Here is a 19,466-nt window from a genome sequence, read left to right on the forward strand (position 1 = left end):
ATGTTGATGTGATTTGAAAATACAGAATTAAGCCTTGTTGCTAATGCTCAAGAGATTTAATAAATTCATGTGAATGTTAGCCTAAGATTTGCACTGGCCGCTGAACAGCTCATTCACCGGTGCATCAGAGAACTGCTGAAGGAAGTTGACCATCTCATCTAAGGTGTGTTCTACAACAACATTCAGCTCTGTGTTTAGGGCAGTTGCAGCACCGCTTAGGATGGGGCGACCATTTTGATTGACGCAGCAGTAAGCGTTCCAGACGTACTCTGGGATGTTGACCCTTTTGACATTGTTCTTGATGATCCAGTTGTTAGAGGAAGGAATGGCACCAACCAGCACATAAGCCTGATGACAGTTGGCATTGAACAAGCTGGTCAGTTTAGACTCATGTTTGTTCCAAGCGTTCTGATTCAGCGTTGGGTTTTGAGGCACCACATTGGTCAGGGTAAAGGTGGCATTACGACTTGGAACTAAAAGAGTGAAAAAAAAGGGGGGGAGGGGGGCATTAGAAAAAAATCATTCACTTCTGATGTGATTTAAGGATATTTTTCTTCAGGAAAACTCATTTTAGATCTATATTATCTCTAAGTGTCCACAGTACTAACTTCTAACTTTGGTGATAAATGTAATAATGCTGAATGTTATCTGATGTAGCTGAAATATGACCTCAGTTCCTAAAAATGTCAGCAGGAGTGAAGTCATAGTGAAATACTTCATTAGCTGTTTACCTGCATGATGTCCATTGGGGTTCAAGTGTCCACGGTCAAAACCTGAGTTTTTGTAATCTTCATTCAGAGCCTGTTTTTCTCCCAAATAGATGTTTGGGTTCTGCTGTGACAGCTTATACCCATCTTCCATTTCACTGGACCATGAGGGATTCACCAACTAGCAAAACAACAACATACAAATCTAAAAGTTAACCCTTCATTTCTACAATATTGGAACTAGAATTTTGTTGTTGCTTTTTTAAAACTCCAGTGAATATCTCTCTGGGTAATATTTCATTATATTATTATAATTTTATTTTACTGTATTTTATTCTAATATTTTATTATATTTTATAATCAGTTTCTGTATATCGTTTTGGCTACAAAATGCAAATTTTCACAGTTATTGCAAAACATAGTTCACTGAACAACTTTTGTGACAAGCTGTCACAGTGAAATCTGCCATTAAACACCCTTTTATCAGTTTTCAGCCTGATTTAAAGAGTAAAACAGAACTAAAACTAAATCACTAAAAAGACAATATAAAATATATAGCTTTCTAAATAAAAAATAAAGTATTTTATAAAAAAAAAAGTAAAACATGAAGTACTCAAGTTCAAATATAAAAGCAATATTTTTCAATATATATATATATACTTCACAAATAGTGAAGTTTTTTTTAGTTATTGTTTTATTAAATTGAGAATCCAACTGGATATTCAACAGGAACCAAAAGCAACAATCAACACATTTTGAAGGCACTATACATAATAGATATAACTCACCTGTGGCTCTACAAACCAGCGTGACTCTCTGCCTCCACCGTTGCTTGGTTGAAATATGTAAGCAGAATAGACAGCTGTGCGGTAGTATGTGTTGTACAGTGTGGCGAAGTGATACGTGTTTAGGAAGCGCTGACATAAACGGACCACATCAGGCAGGGAAGCTCCCAAATCTGGAACTTTCTCCTTGTAGAAGTACTTGATGCAATCAGGTGAATCCCAGAAATTAGCTACCACATGTCCATCTGCAGGGCCCAGGAACACGCCAATGAGGACACACACAATGAAAGAAACCTCCATAACGCAACAGACTAAATACAGTCTTATAACTGATGTCTTATAACACAGCTCTCCTTTATCACTCCTCTCTGTTTTCCCATGACTGAGAGCATTAGAGATCACATGCTATATCCAAATTTAGCAACATTTGGAGTAGTTGATAACATTACATGTAAGTTAATGTACAACTTAATTGAATTAAGTAATGTTTCATTTTTCCAGCAAAGGTTGTGTGTGTCAGGGTGTTTGTTTCCCATGACTCAAAAGTGACCCCATGGGAACAGCACTGGTGTCTGACCTTCACGTAACCCGAGAAAGGTTCAGATTAACAGAAAAAAACTGTTGCCCTCCAATTTGTGTTTACTGTTTGCATTGCTGATCACACATCAAAGGTAAATCAAGGACAGCTGTTTTATTTTTAATAGTGAACATGTTCTAGCTAAATATATCAGAATAGATAAGGTAAAAAAATTTGGCACATTGTCCATTATTGAACACAGGACCCTGCTATACACTAATATCCCCCTGGACTAAAGGCAAGGCAAGGCAAGTTTATTTATATAGCACATTTCATACACAATGGTAATTCAAAGTGCTTTACATAAAAGGAAGTGAAATAGTCATTAAAAATAATAAGAAATTAAAAATAATAATCAATAAACAATAAAAACAAAGTGATTTAAAAATTGATTTGAAAAGAATTTAAAACATAAAGAAAAATGTTTAAATAGAATAAGTAATAATTTAGTAATAATCTATGATGTAACTGTTAGGAAATAAAGGTGGAGGGACGCCAGATGATTTGTCAACCTAGTGAAGTATTAATGATTCATTGTATTACAACAGTGTGATTTTTGTATTATTTATATACTATTATAGCATGCATTAATATTCTGAGTTAGCTTTTATTTAATGTTTTCATTTAAGTTCAAATTTTGTTAGCTTTTTGTTGTTTTTATCTCTATTTACCTTAATTTATATTGATTTCAGTTTATTATATATATATATATATACACTGTATATACAGTGCCTATAAAAAGTCTTCATACCCCTTAATTTTTTTCACATTTTGTAATGTTGCTGCCTTATGTTAAACTGCTTTAAATTACTTTTTTCCCACATCAATCTACACTCTATACACCATAATGGCAAAGCAAAAAAATGTTTTTTAACAATTGCAAGTGTATTAAAAATAAAAAAACTTAAGTGATTCCATTGCATAAGTAATCATACCCTTATCTGGGACAGTTGAAATTTAGCTCTGGAGCATTCATATTGCTTGTACATGTTACTGCACTTCAAGTGAAGTTAACCTGTGGCAAATTCAATTGAATGGGTATGATTTGGAAAGGCACACACGTCTTAATAAAAGGTCTAACAGCTGAAAATGCATATCAGAGCAAAAACCAAGCCCCAAGGTCAAACTGCCTGTTTAGCTCAGAGACGGGATTGCATCAAACCACACATCTGGGGAAGAGTTCAGAAAAAACATTATACTGCATTGAAGTCACAGAAGCATGTAGTCTCCGTTACCCTTAATGGAAGAAGTGTGGAACAACCTCTAGTTGAGCTCCATGATCATATGTGGAGTTAGGAGAAACATACAGAAGGACAAACATCACTGCAACCCTCCACTAATCTGTGCTTTATGTGGCCAAACTCAATCCTGTCATCAGTGAAGACACATGAAAACACACTTGAAATTTGCAAAAAAAAAAAATGCACCTAAAGGACCCTCAGACTGGTTTGATGAACCTCAGTCCCAAACATCATGTTTGAAGGAAACCAGCTCTGCTCACCACAGAGTACCATCCCAAAAGTAAAGTGTGCTGGTAGCAGCCTCATGCTGTGGGGCTGTATTTCAGAGGCAGGGACTGAGGGACTCATCAGAGTAGAAGAAAAGCTCAATGCACCAAAATCAATCCGATCCCATGAACGTGCATATAAATAGTATGCCAAATAAAAATGAAAACTCGTGGTATTGATACACAAAACTGGACTTTGGCGTGTATATGCTACGTGATGGGTAGGATTAGGGTTGTGGGGTATATGCATATGTACGCTAAAACTGCGTATCATAAGCACCCCAACAAATTTTGTATCACATGCACGCGAAAACTGCGTATTGTATGCACGCCACACACGTTCGTATCATATATACGCCAAAGTCCATTTTTGCGTATCAATACCATGAGTTTTTGTTTTTATTTGGCGTACTATTTATACGCATTTTCATGAGACCGGGCTCACCAAAATATAGAGATAGCCTTAATAAAAACCCAGTCCAGTGTATTCAGAACCTCAGACAGGGCAGAAGTTTCACCTTCCAACAGGACAATGACCCTAAGCACACAGCAAGAGTGGCTTATGGACAACCCTGTGAATGTCCTTGAGTGGCCCAGCCACAGCCTGGGCTTGAATGCAATCAAATATTTCTGGAGAAACCTGAAAATGTGCATCTGCCCCCATCCAACCTGACAGAGCTTGAGACGTGAAGAGATGAGGAGAAGAATGGCAGATAATTGCCAAATTCTGATGTGCAAAGCTTGTCGTATCATATCCAAAAAGACTTGAGGCTGTAAAGGTGCTTCAGGTAAGTACTGAGTTAAGGGTATGAAGACTTATGCAATGTACTTATTTCTGTTTTTTTTTTGTTTTTGTTTGTTTGTTTTTTTAATTAATTTACGAAGTTGTGACAATTCTGTTTTTACTTTTTCATTATGGTGTATGGAGTGTAGATTAATGTGGAAAAAAGTAATTCAAAGCAGTTTAACATAAGGCTGCAACATAACAAAACATTAAAAAAAATGAAGGGGTATGAAGACTTTTTGTAGGCACTGTATATATATATATGTGTGTGTGTGTGTGTGTGTGTATATATATATATATACAGTGGGTACGGAAAGTATTCAGACCCCCTTAAATTTTTCACTCTTTGTTATATTGCAGCCATTTGCTAAAATCATTTAAGTTCATTTGTTTTCCTCATTAATGTACACACAGCACCCCATATTGACAGAAAAACACAGAATTGTTTTTCCTTTGCTCAGTATTTAGTAGAAGCACCCTTTTGATCTAATACAGCCATGAGTCTTTTTGGGAAAGATGCAACAAGTTTTTCACACCTGGATTTGGGGATCCTCTGCCATTCCTCCTTGCAGATCCTCTCCAGTTCTGTCAGGTTGGATGGTAAACGTTGGTGGACAGCCATTTTTAGGTCTCTCCAGAGATGCTCAATTGGGTTTAAGTCAGGGCTCTGGCTGGGCCATTCAAGAACAGTCACGGAGTTGTTGTGAAGCCACTCCTTCGTTATTTTAACTGTGTGCTTAGGGTCATTGTCTTGTTGGAAGGTAAACCTTGGCCCAGTCTGAGGTCCTGAGCACTCTGGAGAAGGTTTTCGTCCAGGATATCCCTGTACTTGGCCACATTCATCTTTCCCTCGATTGCAACCAGTCGTCCTGTCCCTGCAGCTGAAAAACACCCCACAGCATGATGCTGCCACCACCATGCTTCACTGTTGGGACTGTATTGGACAGGTGATGAGCAGTGCCTGGTTTTCTCCACACGTGCCGCTTAGAATTAAGGCCAAAAGTTCTATCTTGGTCTCATCAGACCAGAGAATCTTATTCAGGTGTTTTTAGCAAACTCCATGCGGGCTTTCATGTGTCTTGCACTGAGGAGAGGCTTCCGTCGGGCCACTCTGCCATAAAGCCCCGACTGGTGGAGGGCTGCAGTGATGGTTGACTTTCTACAACTTTCTCCCATCTCCCGACTGCATCTCTGGAGCTCAGCCACAGTGATCTTTGGGTTCTTCTTTACCTCTCTCACCAAGGCTCTTCTCCCCAATAGCTCAGTTTGGCGGACAGCCAGCTCTAGGAAGGGTTCTGGTCGTCCCAAAGCGTCTTCCATTTAAGGATTATGGAGGCCACTGTGCTCTTAGGAACCTTAAGTGCAGCAGAAATTTTTGTAACCTTGGCCAGATCTGTGCCTTGCCACAATTCTGTCTCTGAGCTCTTCAGGCCGTTCCTTTGACCTCATGATTCTCATTTGCTCTGACATGCACTGTGAGCTGTAAGGTCTTATATAGACAGGTGTGTGGCTTTCCTAATCAAGTCCAATCAGTATAATCAAACACAGCTGGACTCAAATGAAGGTGTAGAACCATCTCAAGGATGATCAGAAGAAATGGACAGCACCTGAGTTAAATATATGAGTGTCACAGAAAAGGGTCTGAATACTTAGGACCATGTGATATTTCAGTTTTTCTTTTTTAATAAATCTGCAAAAATGTAAACAATTCTGTGTTTTTCTGTCAATATGGGGTGCTGTGTGTACATTAATGAGGAAAAAACAATGAACTTAAATGATTTTAGCAAATGGCTGCAATATAACAAAGAGTGAAAAATTTAAGGGGGTCTGAATACTTTCCGTACCCACTGTATATATATATATATATATATATATATATATATATATACACATACTGTATGCTAGTATAAAGACACGACCTGAATATACTGCACACTGCAGTTATGTGACAACAAACAAATAAATAAATATATAAACCTATAAGCTAAATCCAGCATTCATTTTTGGTTAATGCAATTTAGTGCTTGTCAAAATGGTGATTTTCTTTGGCTTTTTGTTCAATAAAGCAGCAGGTTATTGTTGGTTTATTAAGAAGTCTGTTAAGATCAGCTGCCATACTGGCATACTATTGTCCAAAACATATTTGCAAATTCTAGTTGTGTCTGAGTCATCTTTCCAGAGTTAACTAACACTAGATGGCAGAATAGTGACAGAATTCATGTGCCATTAGAACTCAGCAGGTCTCTGGTCCTCAGATTCCTACAGAATATATAACAAGCTTGAAAAATAAGAACAGCTGAAGAATTGTATATTTTTATTAAGATTTTTATTTATATTTTCCTCATCCTATATATATTTGTACCTACATTTTCTTAACCTACTGATTTTGTGATATAACGCTACTTAAGTAAATCTAAAAATAATTAGGCTGACATAAAAAAAAAAATTATCATACATCTGACAGTCATGCTGAAACATTAACAGTTCAACATTCAGGAAAGCCATCTGAAGAAATGTGTGACTTACATATAAAGTATATTATTACATATTATTTAAATAGATGTTTTAAACAGTTGAATCTTACATATTACCATCACACAAGTTGGTTTATGTCCAGTATCACAGATACCTTTATGAAATGGTTTCAAAAGAAACTCTTTGAGACAATGCACCTTTAAAAGGCTACATATCTGTGATTTTCAGACCCACGGCAGTGCAAAGGTGTGGAACGGGCCAAATTCAAACATCCTCCATCCACTCTCCTCCTCTGTGTCCTTTAAGTCTATGCATTTCAGATTTATTCATACATTTCCAATATATTTATGCATGAGTTCTCTCCACTCACCCCTCCCTGCCTGCACACCCCATCCCATTACTGTAATCCATCACCCCAGCATCATCCGCCATGCAAGCAGCCCCTGAGTTGCCATGGCAACCACCTCAGGCCCCAGCTTTTTGCAGCCGTGCTCTTATTGGAAGGAAAGCTCAGGCAGTCTGAGGCTGTCTGGTGGATGTGGTAATTGGCTTGAGTCTCCAATCACCCCCCCCCCCCCCCTTCCAAAACATGCACGCACACACATGCACATACACACACAAACTCAAACACATATGCACAAATAATGCAGCAGAACACACACACATTTTTTATTTAGAACTGAATGTTATGGACAGAATTCTGATTTTAGTGCAAACGGGTTTAAATTTTGTGGTTTGGTAAAAGTCAAGCTAGCATGGAAAGGACAGGCATATTGGAATTCCAACTGTGTTTGGGAAAAGGAAAGTGAGCATTCATTTGTGCTTTGCTTATTTTTATTTTTTTTTTCCTTTTTTAATTGTGGATCGAGACTAAATAATTAAAACAAAATTAAAATAGTGTGGCACAAATAGACCGATTACTGGTTAGTTAATTGTGTTTCTCCACAACAGGCAGGCAGAAGGTGCAAATATCTGTTTTACAATTCACTCTTCCAATTAAAAGCACAGCTTTACAGATGTAATGTTCTAGCTGTAGGAGAGAGAGAGAGAAAAAGAGCCTTATTTTATCCCACAAACAGTTTTAAAATGGTTGTAGCCAGTCAGTTTTCTTGCACCAGCGGAGGAAGCATATGTTGACCAGTTTGTTTGTAAGTATTAAAAGTGCTACACTTTTTCAACCTAAGGTCTGAAATTTAGTCAAGGCTATTTTGCACCAAGACATATGTTTCATTTTCACCGCTTTTATGTCCCTCTTAGAATTTAACAGGGCCGTTTTTTGCTACTGTGCCTTTAAGAGATCTAGTTGCACATTCTCTTCACATGTGAAATGAGTAACAGCTCTTTTCTGCACTTTTTCAAGGGCTGTGGGGTTTCTGTTAGGCCTGAGACAAGCTTGCAGCAATAGTATCGTTGAAAAATCTCTGTCTATTGCTTTGTGAAATATCCATAAAATTGGAGCTGCAACCAACAAGTATTTTTATAATCGATTAATCTGTCAAATATTTATTCAATTAATCTGATAAAAGAAATCTAATGCCAAATATTATTTAAAGCAATAATCATTGCAATTTGATGGTTATGAAAAGAAATAGTCAATGTATCCATGCGTGCAAAAAAAAAAAAAAAAAAATTGATTGATTGCTTACCATTTAAAGCAGATGTTAAAACCACTAAACTATGAATGATAAACGAAAACAAAAGCACAGATTGGCAGACAGGGGCACCGTAACGGGGGGTGGGGGTTGGGGTAGTTAGGATGATTCCAACGGCCCGGCGAGGGAGAGGGTTTTTTTTTCACCAAGGCATTGGGGGACCGAGTCAATGTTCAGGGGGCCCGGAAACCATAGCGGCGCCCCTGCTGGCAGGAGGAACACATCTGAAAATAGTAATTGTAATACATTTATGCTTATATTATAAGTATATTATTATATTAAGTATATTATTATATTATAAATACTTATATTATATAACCCCTTTACTGTTACTGCTCTCATAAAATACAGTTACTTATGTTACATGTACAATTACACATCATTAATATCTAACAAGAAATATTTGAGCAAATTTATATTTTAGTCAGAATATTTGCGCACCTTGTGTTTGATGTGTGAAGTTTAACAGTGATTCCTTGCTGGCGACCCCCTTTATACAAAATGGAAATAACTATGTGATTTTCTAACGTACAGATAAGGATACAACAGTAAAGTGTAAGTTACGTGCTGAGAAAAACGTAGTAAACAGCAATATTTTTCTTCAAAAGCATGTATCAAGAATAAAGTATCCTCGTGTTTAGTTTAATGTACACTGTAAAAAAAAAAAAGTTGAGCCAACTTAAAATTTTAAGTTTTCTCAACTTGTCATTTTAAGTTTATACAACAAAAATTTTAGAATCTCCCACAAAAATAAGTTGAGCAAACTCAAAAATCTGCTGAAGCTGGAGTTCGCTCAACTTTTCTTTTTTTTTTACAGTGTACTTTTCCTTGAGAAGTTCTCTTTACTCATTTTACAGATACTTTTTTTTTTCCATATAGAAGCATTATTTAAGTTAAGTCGTGACGTATTGTCAAGAATGGTGACCCATACTCGAAATTGGTGCTCTGCATTTAACCCATCCAAGTGCACACACACAGCAGTGAGTAGTGAACAGCAGGTTCAGTGTCTTGCTCAAGGGCACCTTAGTCATAGTATCGAAGGTGGAGAGAGTGCTGTTCATTCACAATCTCCACCTTCAATTCCTGCCGGCGCAAGAATCAAACCAGCAACCTTCAGGTTACAAGCCCGACTCCCTAACCATTAGGCCATGACTACCCTATAGGCACTGTAAGGTACAGACTCGATTAATCGATAATCACATTCGTTGTCAATTATTTTCATTATAAATTAATTGTAATGAAATAATCTACGCAACGTGCCTACAAGTTTTGTGAACAGAGGATAACAGTACTTTTATATGTACTTTTAAAGTATTAGTATGTACATGTTGGCTAAAATATAGGCTCAACATTTAGGAGTAAATAAGGTACAAAGATGTAACTTTTAGCTTTTAGCACCCGATTGCCAATACCCTTTTCTGTGCAGGAGACTATAATGCACTACTCATATGATCTAATCATACTTTTAGGATACTTTTGTGGTACATTTGTCCCTTTTGAAGCTTGAAAGCTCCAGTTCCTATTCATTGTAAATGGATGAAAAATAGCAACCAGTGCATTCGTCAAAATGAGTGTTTTCATTATTAACTGAATTACTTTTGTAATTTATCCAAAAGATTCAAATAAAATAACATTTTTCATTTAAAACGACCACATAGATCCTCTGTTGCTGAACAAAGTTAAATTCTCAATTTCAGCGCTGCCTCACTGGAAACATCACAGGAGACAAAATCGGATAATGGTACATTTTTTTTATTTCCTGCTTGTCAAAATGGACAGAAATAAAAGAAAGGACATTCTTTAAAATGGATCACTGAGCAGCAGTCATCAGAGCCGCTCAGTTCCACGAGGAGCACCCATTTCAAGTTCAATGAAAACAAATGTACAACTCAGTCCTGAGTCAGAACACGCTTCTTTTCTCCATACGTCTGTTTTATTTTTCTATGGACAGTTACAAGAAAGGAAAACACTCACGCGTCCTCTCACACAAGAGTATCTTTTGTGTGTGTGTGTGTGTTTGTGTGGGGGGGGGGGGAACTGCAAGCGAAAATCACAGCACAACAATACACAGGTAGAGAAGACCCTGCAAAATCAGCGAGACAGAATAAAGACAAAAAGAGCACAGATCTCAACCGAAGCTGGACAGAGAGAGGACACATTTGTCCATGTTGAAACGGAAATGTAGTTGCCCACCATTTTAACAATCTGGTTAAGCGTTGTCTACCCATAATCCCTCATCCCACATAATGCCACTCATACTCTCACATTACTAAGAATACAATCACATCATTATGACTCCGCCCCTCATCAATAAAGGCCTGCGGACGAAAACGTATTTTCATACAAACCAATCACAGCCCCTCTTTTAGCTTGACAATCGTTTGAAAATACTACAGAACATGAAGGTTAGTTTCTAACCAAAAATCTCACCAAGGCAGACAAATCAAACATTTTCCCCCCTTAATACTGTTAAAAGTGAAATGTGTAATTTCTGCGCCACTGAATGGAATGAATAGAACTGCAAAAATTACAAAAAGGTTTTCAAAACACTTTTACCAGCCCTTCCATCTGCCATTGGTCACACATACATACAGCTCCGCCTCCAAACTCTTGCTATTGGTTGAGCCAGTGTTGCTATGCTGGGCCACTCAAACAAACATAGCAATGTTTTGAAAACACCACAGAGCCACAGTGTTTTGGCTTCAGGAACTGAGAGGGAAAGAATCAACACATTCCATGTGTAATTATTGTGTGTAGTCGATATCGGCACATGCTAAATGTGTCTGTCATTTCATCTCGGGTTTAATTGCTTTGATTTTATTATCAAAACTCTCTAATAGTGCCCTCATCCAATAAAATCACACAGACTGTGCAAAATAGTCATAAGTACAAAAAAGAACAACAAGGGGTTGGCTGAACAGAGAAGTTGATATATCAAAATGTGAAATCAAGACTACTGAAGACGAAACATTTCTACAACTCTTTTAAAAAGAATCGAAAAGATTTACATATATGGCATCAGAGTTACCAATGGCGTAGTGCTCATTAAAACCATAAACTGGAAAATGATACAAAAATAGAAATAACCCAGTAACATGGATTAATATTCCACTGACAGCGTAGAAAAGGCTGTTTTCACATTTTGATGCATTACAGCACATGGAACATTTCACTTGAGTCTATAACATGGACTGATTCTGGAAAGACAGAGCACTTATCTATTTACAGCAAACGTCTCGCAACTTAAAGCTCAAGGACTCGGTGTAGAGAAAATGGCAGGCAGTCTTTTCAGTTAGGCCACGGATAAGAGGGGACTTTGGGTTCAAAACAGTCACCTCAGCACAATCGCACACACGCACACACATGCTGCCGTCCCCGTAACGCTCCTCTGGATTTAGCTTGACATTTTTTCTTCTTTTAAGCAGGCTGCAGTAGCAAGTCTCAGAACACAAAGCAGACTTACAGATAGTAAAGAGCTCATTCTACAAAAGAGGCGCACAATTTTCTTGTCACCAAAAAAGGAAAAATGCCCCTCCAAAGAGACCGGGAAAAAACAGAGTCTCCAAAGCTGGTCTACAGTTTGTCCAGGAAATCAAAATCGATGGCATCTGAAAACGTCAGAATGTCACAAACTCCTCCCCCTTTTTCAAAACACCCCGCCCACTAGCATTCTGCCGTTTACAGGTTCAAAGTTCCACGAGAGTTTTAAAGCGCACATACATACAGACGCAACTTCCCCAGAGAGGGTCACAAACACAAAAACATTATTGCAGATTAAGTGTGCTTTCTTCGATTTTTTGTCCTTAAATGATTTAAAAACGATACTTTTACAACATGCAAGCAAGTCATCATTAAAAAAAGAGAACAATCGAACATTTAACGCCCTGTTTTTAAAACAAGGACAGACGTTGCCCGATAAATATACACTCTTAGAAACACACCCTGGCTGAGAGGGAATTTTACGTTGGCTTGTTCAGAATAGGAAGAGAAGGTGGGGATCATGTTGGAAGTACAGAATAAATCAGCAGATTTTTGAAATCTACTTTTTTCTTTTCTTTTCTTTTTTTCACACAGAGCAAATTTGACTCTGGTTGATAGACATGCACCTCAGACCTTCCTAATAAAGGGATCTATATTTATGAAAACAGTTTGCAGCATTAAGACTTTCCTAGAAGTGACTGATATTCTAGAATTTTCCAGAATCAATACAAGTTACGTTGATTACCACAAAAAAAAAAAATCATTTCTACTGGTCCCTGTTTCTTTAAAAAAAAAAAAATGCAAGAACCAAGAGGCATATAATGGGAACAATTTTTGGAGAATTTAAAAGCACAAATGTAAAACTTACAATATTATAAAAACACGTACATCAATTTTTTAAAATGTGTGTTAAAACCTTTTATGGTTGTTTTAGGATGATGTTGTCATGGCAACAAAGATACAAAATTGGACATAACTTCACAGAAAAGGTCAGTAAGTGTTTTTCACACTGAAATCATGTTAACACGTACTGTTTGTGTCTTCTGGCTATACTTCATAAAAAGTATATTTTAATACAGTTTGGCCATTGTAAGTGCCTCACTACGTTTAAAAGTAGTCAAGTAATCCGTTTAAAAACAGATTGATGGCTCAATCATACTGAAAAGCCTTCATGTAAACAACTCCATCAATCTGAATGAAATTTCAATCGTATTGAAACGACATTAACACAGTGGCTTTCTCATACGCAGCAACTGGGCCTCACATATGTGCTGAATTTTTGTTTGGAATATACGTATACAATACACATGTAAACAAATGATGTGAATCGGATTGAAGCATTTATGGTTCATATAAACAGATCTTCCATAATCTGAAATCAAGTAGATTCATGACGAAATTTAGTGCTTGTGAACTGTAGAGGTCTGGGTGGGATGGATTGTTCAATCCTGCTCCCACAGAAATATGTTATATTTTGTCCTGTTAACACCTACAACTTAACGTTTTGTCCCACTCATGTCCGCAAAAGCCCGCAGTAAGAGGTCTACGCAGATTTTTTAGTCTCGTTCCAGTGTCATAGCCTATTGTTTTTTTCAATTCCCACACACACAGCGCTCTCAGATCTTAAGTGCCAGACTTGTGTGTGTTGTATGTTAACAACTTGTTGCAATTGTCGCAGCAGGCAATGGAATTTACTGTATACTGTCATAAAAAAGAAAAACATTGAAAATATCCAACCCTGCACCTGTAAATCGTTAATTTTTTGTTGTTCGTATTCCATAAAAACAAAACAAATTGATAAACTATACATTTCTTTCTCCCACTTTTCACGCACATCTATAAAAGCTTATTTTTGCCTCAAAATAAAAAATAAATGCGATTTTATTTAGAGTTTTGATTGCTATGAGCAGGTGTGGGTGGGACGATGCTTATATTTATGGAATCTTATTTCCACCACGGAATAAAAAAATGAAAACAGTAATTGCGACTTTATAACTCACAATTCAGACTTTTTTGAGTTAAGAATTGCGGGACAGATGTGAGTCAGAACTGTAAGACATGAACTCCGAATCGTGAGATATAAATTCGAAATTCTGAGAAAATAAAGACTGGGTTGTGAGATAAAAAGTCATAATTATATTTTTTTCTTTAATAAGATTGCATTGGGTCCTGCAGATCCCAACCTCTACCTCACTCTTACTACGGTTTTCCAATTTTTTTAAGAAAATAAGGGACCGGTATTGCGGTAATCAACATTATTCCACAAAAGGCTGTCGATTAACTTGTATCAAACCAGGAATATTCCTTTTAACGCAAACTATGTTAGTGATATATCACCTTTTTTAAAAATTTACTGTGATGTGTTGCAAGAACCAAAAGTTGTACCTTCAAGGGATATTAATTATTGAAGAATTCATTCATCTCTACAACAGAAGTCTAATTACAGCTAGAATAAGGCCAAATTGAATGACTAAACATGATCTCATTACGTGCTGGTGTCTGCTCCTGAAGAATATACCGCTAAGAATCAATGGCACGCTGATACCATCTCTCACCAGAGCTAAACCAACCGAAAGCTGCGGTGAGATCATGTGGCACTCGTCTCTTTTGCAGTTGGTGCGTCATGTAATGATGTCACAGAGACTCCTCCCACTGACACGCCCCCCTCAGACTCGTGCAAAATGTCTCCTCAGCGATAAACCGTTTGGCACTACTTGTCTAACCACCATAAGCTGGAGTCAAACAAGAAGAAGACCTCTCTGATCCATGAAGGAAAGAACTCTTTGGAGGGACTGTTGAGGAAAGGTCTGCTCGAGTCCCAACTGACATACAAAAATGTTAGTCGCACCCTACGTTTTCCTTGCAGTCACCATACAGGCAATGGGCAGATGAAACATGTTCTCTTCTGGTGGATGCTGGGGGAGTCTCTTTGGATCTGTGATGATGGGATAGAGTAGGATGAGACTGCTAGGGTGAAGTAGGGCACGGAGATTAGGTTAGTGTGATGTAGGCGGACGCTTTTTCCTTTAGCTGGCGCAGACACAGATGGCAACTCCAGCTCCCTGCAAAGGAAGAGCCACAAATGTTGTATAATATTGAGGCGTGTAATATTTGGCCAAAGTTAGAAATAGCAGTTCTCGTACACTGCAAAATGTATTATTTATAAGTATTTTGGTCTTTTTTCTTTTTGTTCTAAGAGAATTTATCTTGAATTTAGGTTGTTTTTCTTATCACATTATCAAATGCTGTTTTGTTGTTTTAAGCACAAACCTCTAAATGGGCTAGATTTATGCAACACACAAAAAATAAAAAATTATCAGAAAAATTATATATATATATATATTCAAAATATTAATTATTATAATTTTTTTCCTGTGTATATTATATTATATTATATTTAGGCAAAAGTTAGATTATTTTTTAATTATTGTTTATTAGTATTTTTGGTAACAATTTATGATAAGGTCCCATTAGGTGACATTAGTTAATGCACTGACTAACATTAAGTATCAATGAACAATACATTTGTTACAGTATTTAAAAATTGTATTCATTAATTGAAACACTAGATTAGCTAGATTTATGCTTAAAACAAACCAAAAACACACAAAATATTATATAACTTTATTTGTTAATGAAGTATTTATTCATTGATGTTAATTTATATTATATAAATATTGTATAAAACAATTATATATTCTACTCCGAGAATAATGTATTGGTAAATGTTGAAATTATCATGAACTAATCTATCTATCTATCTATCTATCTATCTATCTATCTATCTATCTATCTATCTATCTATCTAGCTAATTTCTTAATATTATATATGTATACTTATGTATGTGGGTGTGCATATATATATATATATATATATATATATATATATATATATATATATACGTATTTGTATATTTATAAAAATTTAGATGAAAATAATTATATACTTAAATATTTGTATGATATTTACTGTATATGAACATATATGAAAATAACTCCTAGGACTCTATATTATTTTATGCACTTTTACAAATACAAAAATAGTGATTAAGAATATGATTCTTTTTATTTTATTTCATTTTTAAACACATCAATTTTAAAACATAGCACATACCCTCTGGAGGCTCCGACATAGGGGGGCTTAGACAATACATGTGATACCCTCTGTCACAATCATCACAGAATAAAAGCTGATCCTGTAAAAATAATGCAAGTTGATCCTTGTATGCACATGTCCCCAAACACCAGCGCTGGGGCCCTGGATTAAACAGTTCAGAAGCACAACAAAGAGTGCACTGGAAAAGTAAGTTGCTTGGTTCAGTTGACTTACATCGTTCTCTGATGTTCCGCACAGGCTGCAGGATTTGCACTCGATGCACTGCCAGCGGTAGGTCCTCACCGCCGCCGTCATGTTGACCGTGAACTGCAGGCACGACGGATGACCTGCAAGAGCCCGAGAAGAAGGTAATATGTTGAGAAAATTAATAAATCCCATTTCCTAGCGGAGCTTACATGGATTTGGTCGCACCTGATCGGCCGCAGTCCGCACAGGAAATTAGATCTTCAGGACAGCCTGTTTTCTTCGAGCCTCCTAGACAGAAGTCACAGTAGCCGTTCGGGATGACAGAACCATCGGCTGCTTTTTTGGCTGCAAAGAGAAGAGAAAAGCGCACAAATTTAAATGATAAGTTAAAAATATGTTATTATTAAATGACATTAGTTATCACAGACTTACAATGAACATGTTTTACAGCATTATTATTCTAGGTGTATGGTAATTGACAAATATAATACTGTTCATCTGTAATTAACGATTGTTGAAGCATTAGCTTACTGTACCATTCAAAAGTTTGGGGTCTGTAAGATTTTTAATTGAATTGAATTGAATTTAATTTAATTTGAAGAAATTAATACTTTTATTCAGCAAGAATGCATTCAACTGATCAAAAGTCATAGTAAAGACATTAATTATGTTGCAAAATGTTATGTCAAATAAATGCTGTTCTTTTGAAATTTCTATTTATCAAAAAATGCAGAAAAATTGTAATTGTAAAAGTAAATAATATTTATATATAATAATATTTCACAATATTACTGTTTTATTGTAGTTTTGATCAAATAAATGCAGTCTTTGTAAGCCTAAGAGTTTTTTTTTTAATACTGACTGCAAACTTTTAAACAGAAGTGTAGAATAATTAAAATATTTTACATTGTTAGTTAATTCATTAGCTAATGTTAATCATTTGAACCTTATTGTCAAGTGTTACAAGAAAAAAAAAAGAAAGACATAATGAATATAATGATTATTTTTAAGAAGAAGAAGAAAATGATGTTAGATGTTAGAAGTTAAGATGCTGAGAATAGTTGCTATGCAGTTGCAAGGTTTTCTGTGTAATTTAGTATATACTTTTTGCCCATTTTATTATTCGCCAGAAGAAAATCACGTCTGATAACTCAACAAATAAATATCATTCAAGTAGCATTGACCTTAATGTACAATGCAACATTGTAACACTGAGAGCTTTCTTCAAATCCCACCCCTAAATATCAGCAATACTGCGAGCTGCACTAACTAGAGCTGGATTGTGTAGTGTGTTTCTGTCCATATGTTTCCTATCACAGTGGTATATGGGCCTGCTGAAGCCTGCAGTCAGAGCGAAGGGAGGGGGACAGGCTCTCCACTGGGAGAACTGGAGGTCTGTTAAATATTGTCACAGGAAGAGAGGAAACTGCTGTGGAGACAAACAAATACACAGCAGGAGACTGGTGTATATAATTAACAAGAAAGACAAGGACAGCTCTGTGCGGCGCTCAGATCACATTGAATTCATGGCTGAACGGGTCTGGCTTTCAGCCGGTTGAATTTAGTGCGACTGGTTTTAGTTGCGTATATATAGTAGAAATAAGCATATATGGCAGTGAAAAACACAACACACACACACAGTGATCATGAGCGGGTGATTTGAAGAGCTCTGGCCCTCTCCAGCGAGGTCATTAATCCACTCCATCCTCTAGAGATCCTATCAGTGGGGGAGGGAGCATATGTGTGTGTGAGAGAGAGAGAGAACGGGGGAATCTGGGCTGTTTTCTTCCCTAATCTCTAGAGAGAAGAGAGAGAAAGGACCAGGATAAGATAAGAGACAGTAGAAGTATTAAAAAACCCAGTGCAGATGAAAAAGTGTTCGCTGTCTAAACCTCTGTGTGAAATCATACGCAAATAACTCCACAGATTTCGCATGCAAAGTTGAGCGGGGCAAGAACTGGACCGAAGCGGTTTCTAAATCAAGATGGCATTAGGACGTGTGTGAGAGGCTGCATTGTGTTGTGTGGATATCAGCAGCAGCATTAGAGATGAGTACACTGTGTGCTCGGGAGCTGTCCAGGGTGCTTAAAGCCAAACGCTCCACGTTTCAGCTCAGGTCAGGTCTCTGCGCAGTTTGAATAGTGGGCGAAAGAAAGCTTTGACTGTCTGCAGTCCACTGTTTCACTGTTATGCAGTTATTACCGTATCAGAAATTCTCACTAATGCATGGGGGAATTCAAAATAGTGCAAAAAAACATATACAATCCAAAATACATTCATTTTATCTGTTGTTTCTAATTTTACAAATAAATCTTTGTATTTGCAATCAGCTTTGCAAAATACATGTAAATGCATTTGTAGGGCGAATCAAATAAACACCTACAAAACTGGCAAAATCTTGTTTCAGATTTACTTTTGGAAGCATTTATAAATTCATAAATTCAACTATTATTATTATTATTATTATAACAATTCTAATGAACTGTGTCACAAACAAGCCCTGGTCACTTGTCTTTATGTTTTATGAAGATAATAATATGTTAATATATGGCCTGTATAATAATAATGATATTATTATTATTAAACTCATATATAAACAATTCAAATAAACTGTGTCACAAACAAGCCCTGGTTGCTTGACTCTATGTTTTATGATGATGATGATAATACTTATTATTATTATTATTATTATTATTATTATTAAATATCGGTTTTGTTGTTGTTAAAACATATGGACAAGGTAAAAAGAGTTTTTTGTGGCACATTTTTAAATTGTTTATATAATAATAGCTATTCTTCTTCTTATTATTATTATTATTATTATTGTTGTTGTTGTTGTTGGTTTGTTGTTTTAAAACATATACTACTACTACTAATAATAACATTAATAATAATAATAATAATAATAATAATTATTATTATTATTATAGTAATAAAAAGTAAACAGCAACAATAATAGTTATCATCATCCTCCTCCTCTTAGTCTTAACCTCCTCAAATAAACAGTGTCACAAACTAATTTCTTCATTGAAAACAAATCAGAGTTGTTGGTCTTTAAAGAAGGACTGTCAGTCTGTCTGCATCTTAGGAACACATTAAAATCCCTTAGACTTTTGGATCATGCAAATTTGTATTTGCAGCCAGTTCTTTAAAATGGCTGAAAAAGCACCCGTCTCATGAATAATACTGAGAGGTA

General features: G+C 36.3%; 2 protein-coding genes across 8 annotated transcripts in view; both read right to left on the bottom strand.

Annotated features, from left to right (window-relative positions):
- Positions 1–72: 72 nt before the first annotated feature.
- si:dkey-243k1.3 (endonuclease domain-containing 1 protein-like) lies at positions 73–1,844 on the bottom strand. Its single transcript, XM_058744920.1, has 3 exons — positions 1,496–1,844; positions 732–888; positions 73–473 (listed from the first exon to the last, which is right to left on the bottom strand). The coding sequence occupies exons 1-3, from the start codon at positions 1,790–1,792 to the stop codon at positions 82–84; spliced, it is 846 nt and encodes a 281-aa protein (XP_058600903.1). The 5' UTR covers positions 1,793–1,844; the 3' UTR covers positions 73–81.
- An 8,356-nt stretch (positions 1,845–10,200) lies between these two features.
- Positions 10,201–19,466, bottom strand: part of dpf1 (double PHD fingers 1) — a 64,855-nt gene continuing 55,589 nt past the window's right edge. For 6 of the 7 annotated variants that reach the window (XM_058744457.1, XM_058744455.1, XM_058744459.1 and 3 more), the window contains 4 exons: positions 16,496–16,615; positions 16,298–16,410; positions 16,082–16,163; positions 10,201–15,029 (listed from right to left, as the gene is read on the bottom strand). In XM_058744457.1, coding sequence (XP_058600440.1) covers positions 14,959–15,029; positions 16,082–16,163; positions 16,298–16,410; positions 16,496–16,615 — 386 coding nt within the window. In that variant the 3' untranslated portion in view covers positions 10,201–14,958. The remainder of the gene's footprint in view (positions 15,030–16,081; positions 16,164–16,297; positions 16,411–16,495; positions 16,616–19,466) is intronic. The other variant, XM_058744456.1, reaches the window with a different exon arrangement.

The sequence above is a fragment of the Onychostoma macrolepis genome, chromosome 15, assembly GCF_012432095.1.
Source record: "Onychostoma macrolepis isolate SWU-2019 chromosome 15, ASM1243209v1, whole genome shotgun sequence".
Taxonomy (NCBI): Eukaryota; Metazoa; Chordata; class Actinopteri; order Cypriniformes; family Cyprinidae; genus Onychostoma; species Onychostoma macrolepis.

Excerpts from the sequence above, each read along its gene's own strand:
- si:dkey-243k1.3 (XM_058744920.1), bottom strand. The coding sequence starts at position 1,792 with ATGGAGGTTTCTTTCATTGTGTGTGTCCTCATTGGCGTGTTCCTGGGC. Across the intron at positions 889-1,495 it reads GCTGGTTTGTAGAGCCACAG|TTGGTGAATCCCTCATGGTC; the intron begins GTGAGTTATATC and ends TTGTTTTGCTAG. Across the intron at positions 474-731 it reads CCCCAATGGACATCATGCAG|TTCCAAGTCGTAATGCCACC; the intron begins GTAAACAGCTAA and ends TCACTCTTTTAG.